Source organism: Bos indicus, chromosome 11 (genome assembly GCF_029378745.1).
Source record: "Bos indicus isolate NIAB-ARS_2022 breed Sahiwal x Tharparkar chromosome 11, NIAB-ARS_B.indTharparkar_mat_pri_1.0, whole genome shotgun sequence".
NCBI lineage: Eukaryota > Metazoa > Chordata > Mammalia > Artiodactyla > Bovidae > Bos > Bos indicus.
The window spans coordinates 29,652,527-29,675,684 of record NC_091770.1 but is presented as its reverse complement, the minus strand read 5'-3'; the positions used below and the strand labels follow the sequence as shown (position 1 = coordinate 29,675,684).

The window sequence follows — 23,158 nt, the reverse complement described above, 5'->3', positions numbered from 1 at the left end:
TGTCTGTTCCAAGGGCATTCCTCGACACAGAACTTAAGAGATCCAGGCAAAGCCGGCCTGCGTCTGGGCGAAGAAGCTCCAGCGGTAAGGCTGAGCCCCGCACGGTGTTCCCCTGTTGCGGCGGGGCGGAGAAGGGCGAAGATATCCGGCCCCCGACACACACCCTCCCCCTCAGGGCTCAAGAACACAGCCTTCCCACTGCTGGCCTGGGGGAGCTGGTTAGTGAGCTCTCCTTACATCTTCTCTACCCACCCTGCCGCCTCCGGGATCTTAACCAGGGTCCCCCACCACCCTGGGTGGAAGGATCAGAGGGTAGGGGTGACGAATGGAGATCCTGCTGCCGGGTGGGCCTGAACGCTCCCTCCTCCCGAGGCACCTTGGTCCCCTACTCGCGCTTGACTCCTCCCCCGTCTCTATTCCGCAGCGTCCCCGCCCTGTCAGCACTCTGCTTCAGCGACCGCACCTGCTTTAGGGGTCGAGGGGACACACGGGAGGCAGAAAGGGAAAGAGGGTTTGGGGAGCGTAGCGCATCAGGGTGACCGGCTGGGCCCGTGCCGCGGGTCCCCGCAGCCGGAGCGCCGCCCGCCCCGCGGCTGCGGCACCGATGCGCTGTCCGCGGTGCTGACGCCGGCCGCCCGCTCGGTCGGCAGGGGGAGGAGACGCCCTCGTTCTCCCGCCGCCCGGAGCCCAATGACCCCACCCCCGCTCCTAAGAAGGATCCTCTCCCCCGAAGGAACTCTCCGAGACCGGGCGCTGTGGATGGATCCAGGAAGAAGAAGCGAGCGAAAGGGAACTTAAACTTCGGACAGGAGCCCAAGAACCCGGTGTTGGGGAACTAGCGTCTTTCGGCCTCCAGCACCTGAGACCGCAGGGCAACGTCAAGTTGAGCAAAGTTTGGCTGCCGCTTGGACATAGGCAGGGATTCCGGGGCCGAAGCGCAGGGAAGGACTGGACGGTGTTCTCCGGCGGGGTGGTAGCTGCACCGCAGCCCGGACACCTGCTTCGGTGCCCCGCATTGGTGTCACCAGAACGACCGGGAAGGCGTCGCAGGAGCCCAGCTCCCCACCCCTTCTCTCCCGTCCTTACTCCCCACCCCCCCCCCAACACCCCGCCCCGGGCGCCGGTGACTCCGCCTCTCCGTGGCGGGCGGCTCTCCGGCTGGAGCTGGAAAGGGAGCGCTTCCCCGGACTCTGCTCGGTTCCAAGGCTCCGAAGCCGACGCCGCCAGCTCAAGCCCGGGGGCGGGAGCTGGGCTGCCCACGGAGCCTGCGTCTGGGAGCCGCTTGGCCGGGAACGCCTCATGGGACGCCCCCGGGGTCTCTCTCCGTGCCCTGCTGCCCTGTCCCAGTCCTAGGCGCCCGGGCTCTACAGCCCGCCCCGCCCGCAGCCCGCGGCCTGTCTGGAGGGGAGTATGAGGCCCGGGGCCCCGCGGACTCCGGCCACAAGGCGGCAGGGGCCTATATTGAGACCCCCGCGCCCGAGGGCGGTGGGTAAGGAGCCGCGGGAGCCGGCCAGGCGTCGGGGCGCGGAGAGGAGCGCCCCAGCTCTGGCGCCCGAAGGGCCGCGGGACCCGTGTGCGGCCTGAGCGCCGAGGAGGAGGCGAAGGCGCCCTGCCGTCCGGGCTGCTCCGCGGCGGCCCCAGTCCCCTGGTCACCATCCTCACGTTTCTGCTCCCGCGGGGGGGATGTCGCGGCCCGGGCCCCGAGCGCCGCCCCGGCCCCGGGGCTGAGCTCCGGACCATGTCCTCCCGCAGCCCCCGGCCCCCGCCCCGCCGCTGCCGCCGCCGCCTGCCGCGCCCCTCCTGCTGTTGCTGCTGCTGCCGCCGCTCACACCTCAACGAGGACACGGGCCGCTTCGTGCTGCTGGCGGCGCTCATCGGCCTCTACCTGGTGGCGGGCGCCACCGTCTTCTCGGCACTCGAGAGTCCGGGCGAGGCGGAGGCACGGGCGCGCTGGGGCGCCACGCTGCGCAACTTCAGCGCGGCGCACGGCGTGGCCGAGCCGGAGCTGCGCGCCTTCCTCCGGCACTACGAGGCCGCGCTGGCAGCCGGCGTCCGAGCCGATGCGCTGCGCCCGCGCTGGGACTTCCCCGGCGCCTTCTACTTCGTGGGCACAGTGGTGTCGACCATAGGTGAGCTACGCGCCCGGCGCGCGACTTTCCTCTCCGCGTCTTTCACCTGCCGCCCTTTCCACTGCTCCGGGGCTCGAGCCGCGTCCTTCGGCTCCCTCTTCCCTTCTAATGCCCGAGCGCCTACTTTCATCGCGCCCTCTCCTCTCCGCCAGTCCCTCTCTTGCTGCCTCGTCTTCTTCTTTACTGGCTTTCGGCGCGGGAGGTGGCCTGAAAGGCCCATCACTGGCGCTTACCCAGCGGTGACTGACTGCCCGGCAGAGAGGCCAAATGGGGAGAACCCTCACCTGGGCACGGGGCAGACCGGGGCCCGCCTGCGCTCCAGCACTTGCCAACTCCGTGACCTAACCTCCTGTGCCTCAGTGTTCACTTCTGAAAAGGACAGGGGAGAGTATGTATAGGGGGCCTGGGGCTTCCTTCTTATTTCTCACTGCTCCCGGTCCTCGGTTTCCTCGTCCAGGTAATCTGGAAAGCCCTTTCTCTCTCCACTCGGCGTTTTTCTCTCTTTTCCCTCTCTTCTTTCTTTTCCCACGCGTTTTCCCTGAGTCCTCTAGACCCTTTACCTTGGAAAAGGTGACCATTTTCCAGACTAATCCCCAGGTCTCCTTCCCCCTTTTTCCTACAGTCTGTACCATCCCTTCCCAAAGCAAAAAGCCCATTAGACTCGGAGAACAGGACTTCAGCTGCTCTGATTCTGGTTTTCTGCCCTTAGTACCCACCCCGCAATTTCCCTCCAACTTCTTGACCTCTTTTCTTTGTAACCTTGTTATCTTTTCCAATAAATATTGGCACCAAGGGGTAGCTTGAATGCAGGGATTAGTTTCTGTATACTTTCCATCATCCCTTCCTCTTATTTTCGGTAAAAACAGCTCATGGTTTTGTAACAGTACAAGAAATGCTGTGTAAATGTTCCTTGAAGCCCCTCCCCCCACTTCTTTCACCCTCCTCTGAGCTGCTTCTATACAGACTCGGGAGCCACCACTGCTCCCCACTCCACCCTGTCTCTGTCTCTCTTCTTCTCTTACCCACTTTCTCCATCCCCCCCCCCCCCATTTCCCTGGGTGTCATGTGAAACAGATCTCCTCCCATTACTGTATAGAGTGCAGAATAAATACAACATTGTCACTTTGGCATGACTCTGTGTCTCATCCACTCCTCCTTCGAGTCCCAGGGTGAAAAAAAACATTTGGCTGCTCTTGCTTCCAGTCACCTCAAAGCACTCTCTGCTGGTGGTAGGTTTGACAGAGGGGACTGGACTCACAGGACTGAAAGGTGAAGGATTTCATAGGCAGCCTTCTCTGGGTGAATTCTGGCCTGGAAAGTGGACTAACTGCCCAATGTAAGCCATTGCAGATGGCTGCTGGAAGGCAGAAAGACTGCATCCATGTGGAGAACATGAGCAGCTAGAGATGGCTCTCTGAGCGTATATGTATAGTCTACGAAAGGACTTCTTTTCAATGAATTTTCATGTGTCATGTTTGATCTGATGACTTAAAATAGAAAAGGCAAATATGGCCCAAGTCCAAAGCACAAACAAACTGGATTAAAATACCCTGTAAAAGCTATATCATGTTGTTATGGTGATTGAAGATATAAAATGACCCCCTTAAAAAAAATCCCCTTTTAAGAACTGCATCAAGTTGCTATAGCAACTAGTTTTTTTTAAAGTGCTTTAAAAGTGCTAAAGATGCTTAGTCCTGATGACATCATGTGTTCATAGCTCATTATTGATTTATGCTCTTCCTCTTTTAAACACACCCATTTGCTTTCACCTAGAGGCACACCTGTGCACATATTGGACAGTCACAGCATTTCTGTCCCGGTGGTGTGCTCTGACTTTGGCTTCCTAATGGGACCCACTGGTTAAGGGAAAAGGTGACAGCAGTGTCCCCTTCCCCTACAGGCCACGAGTCCGTCTAGATGGGGCCTCATTCCAGGGACCTGTGGTCTCTGTGCCTTTCTGATGAGCTCCCTTCTTTATTCTTCATTCACTGCCTTTATTCACTGCCCAGTCATGGCTTCTACAGCTTCTTTTCAGCCCTATGCATGAAATCAAGTCAACATGTTGGCAAATGGTTCTAAGCCTGAGCCTTTAATCTACTGGCAGGATTGGCTGTTTTTTAGTCAAGCAGAAAGAAACTATGTTCTCTTTCTTGATTTGTGTTTGGGAATGTAGGCAAGCCTTGTAGGAGGACTATGCTGAAGCTTGTGGCTATGTTACAAATGACCCAGCACATTGTTTCCAAATTCTGCTGCAGGGAGACATTCATCTTGGATAAGAGCTGGACTTAGGGACCAGATTCAGCTGGTGGACAGCTCAGCATTCAACTAGCCCCTTTGCAGAGGTGCCAAGAGGGCCACGTAGGTAGCAGGGTCTCTGCCAGTAACCCACCTGCTGTCATGGTCTCAGGAAGTTAGATAAGTTCTGCTGAATCCTGAAGTAGCATGATTTTTATTTCAGTCTTCTTTTGCAAAAATGTACTTGGATGAAATTTAAGTAAAGACCTACATACGTCAGTTTCACTTCTGTTTATATAGTTCCTTTCCCTTAAATGCCCTGAGTCTTCAGAGACAATGATTATCACTACTGGTGCTTTTATGGATTCAGCAGCTCAGGGAGCCAAAGCTGAGTCCAAAATGGGCTGTCAGGATTCGATATCTACCATCTCACCCAGTGAAGAGGAAAATTAGCATGCACTCAGTTTTATTTGCTTCCCTTGTGACTCAGAGGTTAAAGTGTCTGCCTGGAATGCAGGAGACCCGGGTTCGATCCCTGGATTGGGAAGATCCCCTGGAGAAGGAAATGGCAACCCACTCCAGTACTCTTGCCTGGAGAATCCCATGGAGGGAGGAGACTGGTAGGCTACAGTCCATGGGGTCGCAAAGAGTCGGACACAACTGAGCGACTTCACTTTCACTTTCATGATCCATGCAGCAATGTGGACATTTTCTTGTATTGTGTAGACCCATCTAACAGATTTGTCTAGACCTTAGTGTAGAAAACTGTGCCGTCATTTATCCCATAAATGATATATTGTGATATAATGTGTATATCAGGCCCTGAGTGCTATATTTTGAAAGGTTAAAGCTTATTCTACAAGGCAAGGGTTGAAGCATATTCCAACAAGGGCAGCTGAATTGCAGTGTTCATGGGCGCCACATCTTGGCTAGCCTCACTAATGATGATTGGAACAAGGACGAGTCCTTTGGTCCAGTCCCATGTGGCTCAGAGTGTTAAGGGATGTGTCTCAGGTCACAGTTAATTATGTGTTCAGCTGGGTCCAGAATCCAAGTTATGCTGTGTTTATTCTACCAGTTTCATTCATATAATTGGTGGGCACATTCTTGTTTGAGGCTGAAGTATTTAATAACGTGTGTGTGTGTCTGACACTGCAGCAGGGCTGAGCAGATGGACTGGTCTGTTGGTCAGGCCAACAATGAAGTCCAGAGAGAACTTGAAGGATCAGACACATCTTAGAGGTCAGACAGGCTAGAAAGAAGCATCTGGCAAGTCTTAGACAGCTGGAAAGACAAGAGCCAGTACCAAGAAGGTCAGAGACAGAAATGCTAGCAAGCAGGAGACATTTGGGTAAATTCTGGTCCAAGAACAGTAGCCACCAGCTCTCTGCCTTCTTTTGCACCAGTTCGTGTGTGTGTGTGTGTGTGTGTGTGTGTGCATAGAGGAAGGAAAGAAGTGTCAGGAATGGGCCTTCAGCTAGAGGGAGAGATAGAAGAAAAATTCAGGTGTGGCTGTATATACTCAGGTTAGATGAAACGTCCTGATGAGGTGGAATACTTGTCCTGACATTTGGCTTGAACAAGGCCCATATCTGGAGCTAGGTAATTTGCAATTGTGAAACACATGTGTGTCCACGCAACATAGACCCAGTGGGAAGATTTGCCAGTGATTGTTCAGTGGTCGTTGAGGCTGAATAGAAATTCAGTCTGAATAGCTCAAGTAAAATGAAAATCCACTTTGTGGTCTAAATTATTCATATTGATTGCTTACACTGAACTGAAATCCTGGGCAATTATTTCTCCCATTTGTGCTCTGTGACATATTCCCAAGGAGATGAAATCAAGTTTGTTTTAATGTAAATGCATTCAGTTATTCATTCCTCCATTTAACAAAATCCTAAGCAAGCAGAACTCACAACCATGCATGTATCGCCTTTGGCATGTTGTTATCTGCATCTCCCATGATAACTTGAAGTCCTGAAGATAAAGACAGTAACTGGTGTTCTTTTAGTACTACACAGTATTCTTGGAGGCAGTCCCTAGGTGAATGATATTCAAACATACAAAGAGTATTAACCCGTCATTTCACATCCTAAAGGATGTTTTATTGGTTTACTTTGAAAAGATTAAAAGGAAACTCTCCACTGGGGTTTTAATTATGCAACTGCTGTCAGATTTACACATAGGGAAGAACATATTTAAAAGTCTCTCTCAAATGGCAGCTTGGTATAAACAGAAATATTTTTGCTTCCTTTTATTAGGTTTTCTGGCAGCGTATTTTAGCTATAAAGCTAAAACCATGCCGCTCTAGCCGGGATGGTGTAGGTATGAGAGATGTCAGTTTTGGCACTGAATAATTTAGGTTGCTACTTTCAGAATTAGGCATACTTAATTATTCAACTGCAAGATTAGTAACAAGTTCTAACTTTTTTCTTCCTTTTTAACATGGAGTTTTTAAAATGTTTTTGTTTCAAAGGAAACAGACATTATAAGACCGAAATGTCACTACCCCATTTACGTTTGGTTTTCTTCTGACATGTATGTAATCCAGCTGGAGCTGGCTCTGATGCCGGGAGTGAAATACATTACCCAGAAGGAGAGGAGCACCTTTCTTTGCTTATTTTTCTCATCAGTTTGTTTTTTTTTTAATTGGAAGATGACACTGTGACAACTTTGAAGGACATTTGGGAGGAGGAATCCATCATTAGATTTGAAACTCTAGATGGACAGCGAGGAAAATGCATTCTAATTCATTGCTCCTTCTTCAGCAACCAGCACTGGACCCAGCACATTGTAAATAATCAATAATTATGATAACTCATAATACTCTGCTCTCATATAACTGTTTTCATTTTTGCAAGGTCCCTTGCACTCCTTTCTTTTGTAAGAAAATGAGAGGAGACTAATTGACAAGTGCTGAGCTGAGCTGCTTTTGGTCTAACACTTTATAGTATCATCAGTGTTGTCTCCATCTTTCCACATGTCCTGCACATCCTAGTTTTATGTATTCATTTTTTAGCTGCGGTGTGTCTTCGTTGCTGCACGTGGACTTTCTCTGGTTGCAGCAAGCGGGGGCTTCTCCTCGTTGTGCTTTGCTGGTTTCTCCTTGTGGTGGCTTCTGTCTTACTGTGGAGCACGGGCTCTAGGTGCGTGGGCTCGGCGGTTGCAGTTTGTGGGCTCTAGAGCGCAGGCTCAGTAGCTGTGGCGCAGGGGCTTAGTTGCTCTGCAATATGTGGGATCTTCCCAGACCAGAGATCGAACCGGTATCCCTTGCATTGTAAGATGGATTCTTAACCACTGGACCACCAGGGAAGCAGCACATACTAATTTTAATGAGTGCCTAATATTCTATCTAAATGATGTGCTATAAGTTACTACCCCTATTGTTGGGTATCTGGGTGTGGTTCTCAGTTTGGGGGGCTATTTTGAGTAATACCACAGTGATTATCTTTATGCAGATGGCCTTCTCTTCATGCAATATCTCCTCGGGTTGAATTCCCAGCAGTGAAATTGATAGTCAGGAGACACTGCCATCTTCATGGCTCTTGGGGCCAGTCCCTTTGGAGTGAAGGACTGTCTGATCTCTCCTGAGCTGAGCCTACAACCTCTACAGAGCCTAGAAGAGACTAGACAGTTACCCAGCAAATTGCTCCATGGAAACAGCCACAGGTCCACTTGGTTTTCTCCAGGATTGCGCTCAGTCCCTGGGACTGAGCTGTGAGCCCTGAACAAGGCAGTGGCTTCAGCATCTTCAGCTTCCCCTGCTTTACTGAGGGCCACTTTCTTTGGGAAATTTGGGTGAGTGGAGAAGGGCAGGAAGGAAAACAGGAACAGCTTCCCAGCCATCAAAGACAGAGAGGGAATACCTGGAGCCTCTTCCTTCCTATCCCCTGCGTTCCCAGGGATGTCTGCCACCACTTCTGGGCCAAGCCAGCTGACGGAGAGGGTGCGTCCCTTTGGTCCTGACTGTGGCCAAGGACCCCAGCCTGGACTGGCCCAGAACTGTGCCACATGAAGCAGATACCTATCTCTAGAATATTCCAGCTGGATAACACTGTAAGAATCCTCTAGAACTTTCCCCAAGCATTTATACCTTTTTGTCAACAAAAAACAGCAAGCCACCTATTACAGAAAGCAGACAGTAGCCGAAGTCTTACAGTGTCTGGACACAATGGCATTATTTTCCCAGTAACAGATACTGCCGACCAAGAAGGTGGGGCACACGGAGCAGTGCTTCTCAATCAAGACAGTATCCGAATTACTAGCTCTGATCATAGTACGGGTGTCGGTTTCAGGAGGTCTGGGAGGACCCTGAGACTCTGCATTCCTCACTAGCTCCCAGAGATGCCCATATTCTTGGTTCCCAGACTGCACTGGACGCAGCATGGGTATAAAGAAGCAGCAGTGAGTCAGGGACTGCAGCCTAGACCCACACTGCTGCTCATTGGCTGCACAGCTGAGAGCAGGACTGGTCACCATGCAGGCCACAGGGTCTTCATTCCTAAAAGTAGGGAGTGCTGGGGTCACCTGGGTCTCTTCCGCTCTGATGTTCTCATATCTGGGAAGGCTGCTCGCTCACATCCTCTGATGCACTCAGTGCAGGCTAAGCACACCAACTCTGCAGACTGGGTCCCGGGCCCAATTCTGCCACTTCCGAGCCATGCGCTCCTAGTGAGAGGGCATGCCTCTTCTCACCTCAGTTTCCTCCTCTGAAAAGTGAGGATAGCAATGCCCCCTGCCCGTGGGTGCCCACAAGGGAAGAAGGAGCTAATCTGCGTGTGCAGTGCCTGGCGAGCCCTCAGAAAGCATCAGCCCCTCAGAACAGGGTGAGCCTCATGGGCGAGCCCTGCACTGCCACCTGTGCAAAGGGAAGCTGAGTTCAGCCCTGACCCACTGTTCTGCGTCCAGCCCTCTGGGTCTCGCCGCCCCTGCTCTGTGGCATCTACCACCCTTTCATGGGCCACTATCTCTGGGGCTCATTGCTGTCTGATGCTGTTACATAACTGACCTGGGAGGGTGCTCTTTAAAATGCATTTTCTTTGGGTCTTCAACTAGAATTTTTAATGCCTCGTGTGTGTGCTGTTTGATCTTTTTAAAGAAGATTGGTGAATAACTGAACGAGTGACCGAATGGTGGTTTAGACCGGTGTCCCCTGCTGTGTCTCTGGTCTTCATCGCTCAAGCAGAGCCCTGGGAAGCCACCCTGTATCCCCCGCCACCCACCCCCTGTGTTTGGTGGGCTGGGGCCTCTTGGCAGAGCCTGGGCTTAGGGGGAGGTCGTGGAGCTGAGACCAGCAGAGAGACCAGACATGGCTCAGGCCAGGCCTCACCATGCTTCTCTGAGGCGGGTCTGGTGTTGGCACTGTACGGAGAGGCAGTTGTAGGATGGCAGTACGGCGTCACCCCATTGTTGGGGGAGCCAGGTGCTGCTACTCCCTTCACTCTGGGGCTCCTCAGCTCCCCCGATGGGTGGAGACAGCATCCCCAGGTCTAGGGCAGGAGAGGCGAGGCTGCAGAGCCTGCCAGCATGTTCCCTCTCCAGACTCCACCCTGCCAGGACTCAGGGCCTTTGTTCTGGGGAGCCAGAGGGTACCGGAAGCATCTCTGATCCCTTTGATTATCACCCCCGCCCCCGCCATACACACGTGTTATGTTTCCCCTGTACAGTGTTTTTACCTGTGTTTACTCAGGAATCTTTCCCCAAACCCCAGAACAGCAAAGAGAATGCTGTATTCCCATTTCACAGATGATGAGACAGCTCAGAGAGGTTAAGTGACTTGCCTAGGGTTACACAGCAAAGGAATCAGGGGCAGGATAGAGGATTCAGGAGCCCTGACTGCACAACAACCTCTCTGTTGCCCCGAGCCACGCACAGCCACAGAGGGAGACGAGTCCCAGCCCAGTCTAGGGTCTGCTGAGTAGTGGGGGCAGAGGAGGTGAATGTGCGGTTGTGTCAGCAAGGGCTCAGGCACAGTTTAGGGATTTGGATTTGGTTCTGCTGTGCTCCTTGTAGCCCCAGTGGCTATGCTGAGCCGAGGGCTGCCTGCTTTCCATCCCACACCACCACGCATCCTTTCTGAGGGAGGCTGCAGACAGGCAAGAGTGTGGATGAGCAGGGTACTCTGTGCAGAGCTCACTACAACTCTAGGAGCTGTGTTGATGGGAACGTTCAGGGCCCATCGCACCCAGCTCCTGCCCAAAGAAAGGACCTCATGACCTGAGGGCCCTCAGCCTTGTACTTGGGATAGCAGCAGTGGCCAAGGAGAGGTGGGAACAGAAAAGCAAATAACCCGAAGGTCCGCACTTGAGCACACCAGCCAGGAAACTCTGGGGACATGGCCAGCTCAGGACTATCCAAGGTCATGTCTTAGCGGCAGACCTGCTCAGACATTGAGGGAATGCATGAAACCTAGGACCCACCAGTGCACCCCCAACTCTAGCCACTCTCAACTTCTGGCCAGCCCCCTCCACCTCACCCTCCCACACAGCCCACCCCTGAATTCCAGGCGCGTTTAGGCTCCAGGCCTTTGTTCATACTGTTTTCTCCACCTGGATGGTCTTCCCTTTCTTTCCATTTTCCACCAAATGAACTTGGTTTTCAAGCTGCAGCTCAGATGAGACCACAAGAGTGAGACCTTCTTGGAGCCCCTCTTACTGCCCCAAGACACGTGGTCATTATCTGTTTCGATGCCAGTTTCCCTGGCAATAATGCCAGCCTCTGTGCAGTGGGCTAAGGTGTAGCAAAGTCTGGCACAGGACCCAGAACCCAGTAGGTGTCCTTTCTCCTTCCTCCAGGTCAGGAGCCCTGTCTTAGTCGTGCTTATCACCACTAGTTAATGACAGTGATAGCCATATGGAAGCAGCCATGCATTGAATGACTACTATGAAGTGGGCACCGTGTCTGGAGATGGAGATAATTGAAAAGCAAAGAGGTAGTTTCTGCAAATCATGGAGCAGAATGCTTGGCACAAAGTCGGCGATTAATCAACGTATGTTGAATGGATGGAATGAATAAATGAGTGTGAGTAACTGAAAACCTTGGACTGCTGGAAATAATAAAAAGAGAGTTGAAAAAGCTGGGTGCGGGCTGGGCTCCAGGAACCTCCCAGCGCCTGCCTTTCTCCCCCGCCCTGCGGAGCCAGAGGGGCTGGCTGTGCACTGGCCCTTCTGCTGGGTCACTGGTTTAACGATCTCTCAGTGGCTGGCAGGTGTGCAGCAGACAGCCAGCTCACTCTGGCTGGGGATCCCCTGGCGAACAGTGCTGTCTCCGTGGCTCTCTGAGTCAGCCGGGTCCTTGTCCTACCCTGCCTGGGGCCCGGCAGAATTACTGGAGTGAAACCAAACCAGATGATTCTGAGCCTCAGCCCCAGTGCCCCAGGAGTGGTGGGAAAAGTTCAGTTCTGAACAATGAAGCCAGGCTTCTGGTCCCAGCTCTCCCTCCAACCCAGATGGCCCATCTGGCCCTGGCCATCACTGCAGCTTCTAGCCACAAGGAAGCCCTGCTGAATTCTGTCTCTCAGCTCAATAGCTCTACCTTCTCCATCACTAGCCCATGGCACACCCCTTAGAAACCAGATGTTGGCTCATAAATTGAACAGAAGTTTTATAAGTAACTAAATGCAGTTCCACAAATCCAGAAAACCACCTCATCCACACAGCTGAGCACCATCACAATGCCTCTAAAAATACTTGGGAAAGCTTTTATTGGAATGGGGGTGTCCCAGCTTTCTGGAAAGTTACAGTTGAGATAAACATAAGCCTCAAATCGCACTCCGCGTGACTTCTCCCTAATCCTTTCCAAATGGCCACGATCTCATCCCCTTGCTGCCAAGTGTTCTGAATTCTGAACGGCTCGTGGTGAGCTGCTCACACCAGGACCTGCCAGAAAAGCTGCAGGGATAGCCCGGGCCAGGGAGGGAAAAGAAAACACAAAACTGCCCATGTTGAGTGCGACTGCAGGGCCTGACCCTCCCCATACCCAGAGCCTCTTTCTCCTGTTCTCTGCTCCATCTCCCCATGCCTGGCACCGGGCTTGGCACATGGGAGGGAGGGGCTCCATGAATACTTGTGGAATGAACATAAATTTGAATAATTGGTCATTTCCAAGATTTTCAACTTTACTTAGACACCAGTTTAACAAAAAAGTAAAATACGAAAATCTCCACTTAATCAGATGATGATTCACTTTGTAAAAGAAAGCTTCAGTTTGCAGAGGGATTCACTCTGGTGCATCTGTAAGTAGCCAGGGACACCAGTGTATTTCAAGTGAGATGCAGCATGCAGCCGGTATGTCAGGAAGCCAGCAGCCACATCAAGTCCCCTTACTGCCATTGCTACACAGACCCCAGATCTCTGAGGCAGCCCAGTCCCTAAAGTCAAGGGGTTCTGGTCCAATTCATAAACATTACACTTGACCAGTGGGCAGTTCAGAGGCATAGATTTCAAGAGCTGATGTGAGTGGTGTGCCCTGTTCCGACTGGAGTTGCTCAGGTCCGCTGGAGTGGTCCAACCAACAGAGCATATGCCCAACATGTGGAAAGTGCATTATAAAGCTCATTGCTGTGCATTATTCAGCCAAGCAGGCTGGTCCTGTAGGCGCCTCCATGTTAAGAATGAATACATTTATAGTGTAGTGATTACAGGCAAGTGCTGAGGACCCTGGCCTGCCTTAGGGTTCCAGCTCTGTCATTCACTAGGGGGGTTGCCAGGGAACATCTTCTGGCCACTCACTTAAGAAGTCCGGCTCACTGCCTTCATCTCCACCCCTGTCCAATCTCCCAGGCATGACCCATCCAAGACCCCAGCCTCACATTCCTTGACCATATCATCTATAGCAGTGTTTTCCTCTATCCCCCTCCAGCAAGTCCTCTGTTCCGTCCATGACCAGTGAACTGCACTGCCTTCAGAGCTATGACTAGTGAGCTGCACTGCCTTCAAAGCCCATCTTCTGGTCACCACCTCCTACTTTTCCAGCTCACATCCTCTGTTGCCCCAATATAGTATTCCTTGGATCCCAAATCTGTAGTCTCTACTCTGATGTTTCCATTATTTTCTTTGGGCCCTCATTTCTTTCCTAACCCAGCTTAGATTCACTCTCTGCGAGGACCCTTAACCTCCTTGCCCCTCTCTCTCCCTGCATTGTGTCCCTATACCTACCCTGCTGCTGCTGCTAAGTCACTTCAGCCATGTCTGACTCTGTGTGACCCCATAGATGGCAGCCCACCAGGCTCCTCCACCCCTGGGATTCTCCAGGCAAGAACATTGGAGTGGGTTGCCATTTCCTTCGCCAATGCATGAAAGTGAAAAGTGAAAGTGAAGTCGCTCAGTCGTGTCTGACTCTTCGAGACCCCATGGACTGCAGCCTTCCAGGCTCCTCTGTCCATGAGATTTTCCAGGCAAGAGTACTGGAGGGGGTTGCCATTGCCTTCTCCAATACCTACCCTGATACCATCAAAATACCAGCTTTCCACCCGTTCCTTACCTGTGCCCAAGCTGCTCCACGTGACTAGAAAAAAATCATGCAAAGATGCTGACCAGTCCAACTTTAAATTAATGACCCTGGGGACCAGCCAGACACTCCATCCTGGCAGACCCTCCTCCTATCTTCCTACTGTGTCAGTTCACCGCTTATTCGTCTTCTTCCCAGGGAGGCTGACTTCCTAGCCTCCCACACCCCTCACTCTCTGCTCACACTTCATTGAGAAAATAAAAGTAATCAGACAGAGACTCTTTCATCTTTACAACTCCAAATCCGTTCATCATGTGGAGCTGCCTCTCCCTTAAAACAGCAGATGGACTGCCCACTTTCAAATGCCTGCCTCACTGGGTCTCATCCTGTCCAGCTTTCTCAAAGACTTTGTTTTTGCCATTACACACACCATGGTCTGTCCTCCAGTATGCAAACATGCTGTATTTTCTTCCTTCTTAATAGACCCCTCCCTTGACCCTTTTCATCATCCTCCAGCTGCCTCCCCATTTCGCTGCTTCTTTTTACAGGAAAACATCTCAAAAGAGTAGTCAACATCTCTCTTCCTCCACTGGATCCACCTCAAACCAGAGTCCAGCCCCATATTTCCACCGAGTCTGCTCTTGTAAGATCCCCCATGGCCTCCTTACTATAATTCCAGTGATGACTTCCCTATCTTCATCTTACTCAGCATCTCAGCAACATTTGACACCACTGGCCATTCCTCCTTGAAATCCTCTTTTCTCTTGGCTTTTGAGGCACCATGCACTCCTTGACCCGCACTGGCTGCCATCCAGTCTCCTTTGCTGAAACCTCTCCTCTCTGCTCTCTTACTGTTAGAGGGTCCCTTTCTCCCTGGATTCTCTTTCCAGACCTTGTCACTCGACCTGTAGGACAGGAAAACTTTTTTATTCTGTCCCCTTAGGTTCTAAACCTGGAGCACTGCAAATTAAATTGATAAAAGAGATGAACATAAGAAAAGGCTTATTATGTATGCATATGGAGGCCTTTATAGAAAAGAATTGAAGACCCAAAGAAAGAGCAATTAAGCCTGGGGCTTATATGCCATTTTAACAAAGCTGTAAATTGTGGAGAAGTTATAAGGAAGAGACAAGGGTTTGGGCTTCTAGGAGCAATATGCTGTGAGAAGGTAAACATATGGGGAAAACTTATGGACAGAGGAGCCTGGCAGGCTACAGTTCATGGGGTCATAAAGAATAGGACATGATTGAGTGACTAACACTTTCAAAAAACCTTTTCAATGGAAGGTAAGGGTTATTTTAGTAAGCTTTGTTGTGCAGACTCCATCTCTTGCAGTCTTGGGGTGAGAAGTGTCTCTGGTGATTAAGAGTTGTTCTTCTTTCCTGCTATAGTTGAGAGGAGGGGGACACCTTCACAAAGGAAAATTTATACCTTACCTTTGGGCTTAAAGGGGAAGGGTAGAGAGCTTTTCCTGCATCTGTTGTTTCTCTATTGCCTCTAGCTCAGAGTAATCCTTATGCCAACGTTGAATATTTTGGGGTAACATTCTTTGAGCCCCTTCAACACTGTTGGCTTTAAACCCCATCTATCTTCTGATGACTTCTAGATGAATAACCCCAATCTTCCACATTATGCTTCAAAAGACTGGAGGTCCAACAGCCTAACTGGCATCTCTGCGTGGAGATCTAGTATGTATCAAAACTTAAGAAGACCAAAGTAGAACCCTTGATTTCTGCTCTATTCCAGCCTTCTTCATCTCAACCATTGGCACCATCATGAGGAGCTGTCCTGATTCCTTTCTCTCTAATCTTCCATATTCATCATCAAATCGGGTCAGCTCAATCTGCAAAATATGCTCCAATTTTGTTGCAGGAGGGGGGACCCCTTCCAGAGCCCAAGAGTGGACTCTTGTCTAACACTTGGAAATGAATTGTCCAAGGAGACACATGTGCTGATGAAGAAAGAGACTTTATTGGAAAGGGGCACCTAGTTAGAGAGCAGCAGGGTAAGGAGCCCAGGAGAACTGCTCTGCCACGTGGCTCAGAGCCTCAGGTTTTATGGTGATGGGGTTCGCTTCCGGATTGTCTCAGGCCACTCATCTTGCCTGTGCCCATATTTGGTCTGACTCAGGGTCCTTCCTGGTGGCACATGCATCCCTCAGCCAGGATGGATTCCAGTGTGAAGGAATCTGGGAATCTGGCTATCTCCTCCTTCTTTTGGTGCCTCCCAAATTCTGGTTAGTTTTTTGGACAGCAACACCATGTTCCTTATTGGGACCTCCTGTTGTGAGACTACTCAGAAAGTGGTTGTCACTGTGCCTGGTTGATGGTTTTGGTCAACATTTCCCCACCTCCATCCCCTGTCTCCATGCCTATCACTACTGGGATACATTGATCACAATCATCATATGTTGCTGGGACAACCAAATCAGTCTCCCAACGAATCCTCCAGCTTCCTCTCTGCTTTTTGACCTCTTTTCCACACAGCAGCCAAAAAGATCTTTTTTTCTTTTTTTGCCTCATTGCAGTGCGCAGGCTTCTCCAATTGTGGTGTGCTAAGATCCGCAGCATGTTGGAGATCTTAGTTCCCCGATCAGGGATTGAATCCATGTCCCTTGTGTTGGAAGGCGGATTCTTCACCCCTGGACCACCAGGGAAGTCCACAAAGAGATCTTTAAAAGTATGAATCAGTCAAGTCCTTCCCTTATTTGAAACCTGCCAATGACTTCCTGTTGCAGGAAATCTGTCTCTTCATCGTGACCCACATGGCCCTGAGTGACCTGGCCCTGCCTCCTCTGGGCCTCACTGGTACTGCTCTCCCCTTTGCTCAGCTCACTGTGGCCAAATTAGACTTGTTAGATTTCATTGCATTTGCATTTGCTGTTTCTGCTGCTTGGAGCCCTGTTCCCTAGATGTCCCCTCGGCATAGCTGACTTCTCAACGACATTCATGCCTCGACATCTAAAATGAAAACGTCACCCCTGAGGAACCTTCTCTAACCACCTGACCACGATAGTGCCGCCCACTCTCCCCCAGCTGCAGTTCATCACACTGCTGTCTTATTAGGGTATATACCACTTTCCTAAGTCATCCACTTCCTGTATTTACTTGTTTATTGCATGGCCTCTAGCCACTCCCTGCTCTATGAGAACAGAGGTCTTGTCTCATCTACTGTTATATTCTCAGTGCACAGCACAGCACCTGGTGTTTGTTAAACGAACAAACTTCTAAAGCTTCTGTTTTAGCACCTACAAAAGGGGAATAAAACAGTGTCTATCTCACACGGTTGTTGGGAGAATTATATGAGACCATGAATATAGGTGCTTCATCTGGCCATGGCATTTAATAAACACTTTAATATGAGTTAGTGTTTTTATTAGTAATTTGGCTGATATCACACAGCGAGTGGCAAAGCTGAAGCCCAGATCCTTTGCTCATTCCCGTGTGTCTGATGCCACCTCTCGTGGTAGGCCTGGGGGAGCAGTGTGCGGGAGGTCAGGACCGGCCTGCCTTAGGCATGTTGAGGATGAGCAACTGGTAAAACTGCTTAGTAGGTTTAGGTCTTATCAGAGGTCATATTGAAAGCTGGGCAGAAATGCCTTAGATTTGGCGTGAGGAGCATTAAGGGGCCGATACACGTTCTTGAGCAGGAGTATAATGCGATGATGAGTGTTTGAGAAGAACATTCTGGCTGATTAGTCACTATATAGTTATGCTATTAAATCAGGCAATCCAGTTAGTCTAAATTGTCGGTCTGTAAACGGCCTGGAAACAACCAGATAATTGTGAAGTCCCTTGTTTTGGCTGTTCACTTTAACATTTAAATCAGCCCACTACCAGCTGTCCCATTCAGTTTATGGGGAGCTTATGTGTCTCTAAGGTGGCAAATCCTTGCGTTTGTAATATTCATCTCTGAACTGCTATGTGATTCCAAACTCATTCAAAGGGATTGCCAGTGTGTATTATTTCTTCATTAGCTCTAAGTGGCTCATGATATATGATAGCTCTGGTGTATGCACTGTGGACAAAGAGCAGAATTTGGCACATCCAACTTAGCAGCTGTGTACAAATCTTTCTCACAATGACATCTCTCTTATGCGGTTGTGGGAAGGACCCACGTAATTGGCCACATAACAGGTCAGTAAGTGTTGTTCATTTGTTAATGTGGCAGCCCCGGATGCTAAATACTTGTGTGCAGAGTGATTTGAGTGGAGGTGGATAGCGATAAGGGCCAGGCCAATTATCTGTGGCCTTTGGAAAGGAGAAGAGGAAGCATGAGAAATATGAGAGATGTTCTCAGGAGCCAAATGGCAGGGTCTAGTAACTGACATTCAACATGACTCAATATGACCCCTGCCACTCTTGGTTCTCATCCTCTGTTCCTCCTCAATTTCTTGACATCAAAGTTACATGTGAAGATCTAAGGGAAAGGGCTAACTGTGGGCCTGGGGATCTCTGTGATGCATCCGGAGATTTGTATTCATGTCTAATAATGGGAGGAAGGGAGTTGAGGATGCTGCAGCTGTACAGAAGGTAGAGAGTGAAGTCAGGCTGAGTCTGGATGAAAAAGCCCCTCCTCCAAAGCAGAATTCAACAGGGTAGCCCTCCCCACCCCCAACCACTGCTCAGAGATTGCTGGGGGCAGCTTCTGTGTCTAGCAGGTGAGAAAGGCACTGAGGGAGGCTGGCCTGAATGCAGAGGACGTTAGTGTGTAGCAGTGAGCTTAATTCATGACATCTTTGTCAGCATCACCTTCATCTTCTTCTAAATCCCTGGTTTATATCTTTTTAAATGTTTTTTCAGTAAACTGTGGAAAATTCTGAAAGAGATGGGAATACCAGACCACCTGACCTGCCTCTTGAGAAACCTGTATGCAGGTCAGGAAGCAACAGTTAGAACTGGACATGAAACAATAGACTGGTTCCAAATAGGAAAAGGAGTATGTCAAGGCTGTTTATTGTCACCCTGCTTATTTAACTTATATGCAGAGTACATCCTGAGAAATGCTGGGCTGGAAGAAGCACAAGCTGGAATCAAGATTGCCAGGAGAAATATCAATAACCTCAGATATGCAGATGACACCCCCCTTATGGCAGAAACTGAAGAGGAACTCAAAAGCCTCTTGATGAAAGTGAAAGAGGAGAGTGAAAAAGTTGGCTTAAAGCTCAACATTCAGAAAACTAAGATCATGGCATCTAGTCCCATCACTTCATGGGAAATAGATGGGGAAACAGTGGAAACAGTGTCAGACATTTTTTTGGGGGGGCTCCAAAATCACTGCAGATGGTGACTGTAGCCATGAAATTAAAAGACGCTTACTCCTTGGAAGGAAAGTTATGACCAACCTAGATAGTATATTCAAAAGCAGAGACATTACTTTGCCAACAAAGGTCTGTCTAGTCAAGGCTATAGTTTTTCCAGTGGTCATGTATGGATGTGCGAATTGGACTGTGAAGAAAGCTGAGTGCCAAAGAATTGATGCTTTTGGACTGTGGTGTTGGAGAAGACTCTTTGAGAGTCCCTTGGACTGCAAGGAGATCCAACCAGTCCATTCTAAAGGAGATCAGTCCTGGGTGTTCTTTGGAAGGACTGATGCTAAAGCTAAAACTCCAATACTTTGGCCATCTGATGGTTGACTCATTGGGAAAGCCTCTAATGCTGGGAGGGATTAGGGGCAGGAGGAGAAGGGGACGACAGAGGATGAGATAGCTGGATGGCATCACTGACTCAATGGGCATAAGTCTGAGTGAACTCTGGGAGTTGGTGATGGACAGGGAGGCCTGGTGTGCTGCAATTCATGGGGTCGCAAAGAGTCAGACACGACTGAGCAACTGAACTGAACTGAACTGAAAAAGGAAATCAGTCCTGAATATTCATTGGAAGGACTGATGCTGAAGCTGAAACTCCAATACTTTGGCCACCTGATGTGAAGAACTGACTCATTGGAAAAGACCCTGATGCTGGAAAAGATTGAAGGCAGGAGGAGAAGGGGACGACAGATGATGAGATGGTTGGATGGCATCACCAACTCGATGGACATGGGTTTGGGTGAACTCTGGGAATTGGTGATGAACAGGGAGGCCTGGCATGCTGTGGTTCATGGGGTCACAGGGAGTCAGACACGACTGAGTGATTGAACTGAACTGAACTGAAATGTTTTTCCATAAAATTTCTTCTTCTTTTATAGCTGTTTATGGCTGAAGGGCACTCTAAGTTCAACTAGGAGCTGAGTACTCTGATCAATTCTGTCCTAGCTCCTGACCCTCCCCTCTCCCCAGGGCTGAGGAAGAGGAAAGAGCTGATGCAGACTCTGCAGAGAAAGGCCCAGTTCTCAGTATAATGTGATTGAGTGAGCCAACATCTGCAAGGCCCTGGCTGTTCTCCCTTGTAATTTTCCCAGGGTTTTCAACCTCCGAGTGCTGCCACTTCAGTGACACACATGTCGTTTAGAGCTCCTCCCAGCCCCTCTGAGCTAGGCACAGGGAAGCCTGTGGTTAGAGTTGAACTTTCAACCAATGACCTGTCTTACCCAGAACTGGGACAAAAATGTTTTTATGTATCAAGAATCCAGAACAAACTTGAGGTAGAGATGCATGCACGTGTGTTACTGATTTCACATTCTATGTACATCAGTGAGTAAGCAGACAAAGTCCCTGCTGCATGGAGCTAACATTCTATTTGGAGGAGGCAGTCGGTCAACAAATAAGTAAAAGGCAGACAGTGATAAATGCTATTAAAAGAATAAGGTAACAGAATGAAGAGTGATGGAAGTGGGGGTGCTTTTTTGGACAGGGTAATCTAAAAGGATCTCTGATGACATGACCCTTGAGGAAAGATATGGGGTGAAGCAAGGGAGCAAGCCGTGTGGCTGCTTGGAGGAAGATTATTCCAGCAAGTGTCAAGGTCCTTAAGCAGGAGTTCGCATGGTTTGTTGGAGAAGCAGCAAAGAGGCCAGTGTACCTGGAGGAGTGTGTGAAGAAGGGTCAGGTGGGAGAATGTTAGAATGTGAACTCAGAGCAATATGTATGTGTGTTAGTCACTCAGTTGTATCTGACGCTTTGCGACCCCATGGACTATAGTCCACTAAGCTCCTCTGTCCGTGGGATGCTCCAGCCAAGAATACTGAAGTAGGTTACCATGCCTTTCTCCAGGGGATCTTCCTGACCCAGGGATTGAACCTGGGTCTCCTGCACTGCAGGCAGACTCTTTACCATCTGAGCCAATAGCCAAGGACTAAATCATGCAGGGTCTATGGTCCATGGCAAGGCCTTGAGATTTTACTCTAAGTAAAATGAGAGCCTTAGGAGGGTTGTGAGAAAGAGGAATGCAGTGAGTTTATAGGCATAGGGGACCAAATGTAGAAGCATGGAAACTAGTTAGGAGGCTTTTGAAATATTCCAGGTGAGAGATGATGGTGACTTGGACACGAGTGTGATGGGCAGTGTCAGAGAAGAGTGATTAGATCTTTCAGAAAAGATATATTCACTAAGTATAGAAATCTATACTTATTTTCTTGGGCTCCAAAATCACTGTGGACAGTAACTGCAGTCATGAAATTATAAGATGCTTGCTCCTTGGAAGAAAAGCTATGACAAACCTAGAGAGTGTATTAAAAAGCAGAGACATTACTTTACTGACAAAGGTCCGTATAGTCAAAGCTGTGGTTTTTCCAGTGGTCATGTATGGATGTGAGAGTTGGACTATAAAGAAAGCTGAGCACTGAAGAATTGATGCTTTTGAACTGTGGTGTTGGAGAAAACTCTTGAGAGTCCCTTGGACTGCAAGGAGATCCAACCAGTCCATCCTAAAGGAAATCAGTCCTGGATAGTCATTGGAAGGACTGATGCTGAAGCTGAAACTCCAATACTTTGGCCACCTGATGCAAAGAACTGACTCATTGGAAAAGATCCTGATGCTGGGAAAGATTGAAGGCGGGAGGAGAAGAGGATGACAGAGGGTGAGATAGTTGGATGGCATCACTGACTCTATGGACATGAGTTTGAGCAAACTCCAAGAGATGGTGGTGGACAGGGAAGCCTGGTGTGCTGCAGTCCATGGGGTTGCAGAGTCAGACACGACTGAGTGACTGAACAACAGCAACAACATAGAAATCTAGGTTAAAGGGCTGTTTTGTTTTTTGTTTTTTTAATTTCATCATTCAGAAGGTTGTTTCTTGCATAGTTTCTGACAAGAAGTCTGTGATTTTTATATTCGTTTATGTTTAAATAAGCAATTCATGGGGTCGCAAAGAGTCGGACATGACTGAGCAACTGATCTGATCTGATTTTTAAATAATGTGCCCTTTTCCGCTCTGGCTGTTTTTAAGATTTTCTCTTCATTCTTGATTTTCAGCAATTTGACTTTTAAAAATTGTTCACTTATTTATTTGGCCACACAGCTTGTGCGATGTTAATTCCCCAGCCAGGGATTCCCCAAACCCATGGCCCCTGCAGTGAAAGTATGGAGTCCTAACCACTGGACTGCCAGAAAATTCCCTTGACAATTTGATTGTGATGTGCCTCCGCAGAGTTTTCTGTATGTGTTTACCCTACTGTGGGCTTCTTGGATCCGTGTGTTTATAAGTTTTATTAACTTTGAAAATTTTTTGACCAAAATTTGTCAAATAGTTTTTTACTTCCATTATCTCTTTTTTGGACTCCAATTACACATATATTAGACTACCTGATACGGTTTCACAGGTAACTGAGGCTCTTGGTTTCTTGTTTTTTCAGTCTTTTTTTCCCCCCTCACTGCTTCATTTTGGATAGTTTTTATTGCTATGTCCAAGTTGTTTTTTTTTTTTTTTTCTGCAGTGTCTAACGTAGTATTAATCCTATCCAATGGAAATTTTCTTTCAAATATTATATTCTTTTTCTCTAGAAGTTCCGCTTAGTTCTTTTCAATTTTTTTCCCATTTCTCTCATTAAGTTCATCTTTTCCTTCAAATCCTTGAGCATATTCAATATATTAATAATAGCTGTTTAAATGTCTTTGCTCATTCCCTAATCTCTGCCATAGTTGGGTCTGTTTATGTTGACAGATTTTCCTCTTTGTGGATTACATGTTCCTTCTTCTTTGTATGTCTGATCCTTTTTTATTAGAGACCAGAATATTGTGAGCTTTACGTTTTTGATGGTTGATTATGCTGTCCTCCTTTAAACAGGGGTAGACTCTGTTATGGCAGACAGTTAAGCTGCTTATGGGTAAGTTTGATCTTTTCTAGGCTTGTTTTTAAGCTTTTTAAAGTGAGGTCTAAAAGAGCCTTTTCTCTGGGACTAATTTAGCCACAGTGTTAGGACATACCCTTTCTAGGGCTTAGTGGAATTCCTCGTGTGTTTATTGAAGCCT

At 49.1% G+C, this 23,158-nt stretch overlaps 1 protein-coding gene across 1 annotated transcript in view; it reads left to right on the top strand.

Annotated features, from left to right (window-relative positions):
* Positions 1-1,099: 1,099 nt before the first annotated feature.
* KCNK12 (potassium two pore domain channel subfamily K member 12) overlaps positions 1,100-23,158 on the top strand; it is a 53,683-nt gene continuing 31,624 nt past the window's right edge. Inside the window, exon 1 of the mRNA XM_019970116.2 lies at positions 1,100-2,129. Coding sequence (XP_019825675.2) covers positions 1,739-2,129 — 391 coding nt within the window. The 5' untranslated portion in view covers positions 1,100-1,738. The remainder of the gene's footprint in view (positions 2,130-23,158) is intronic.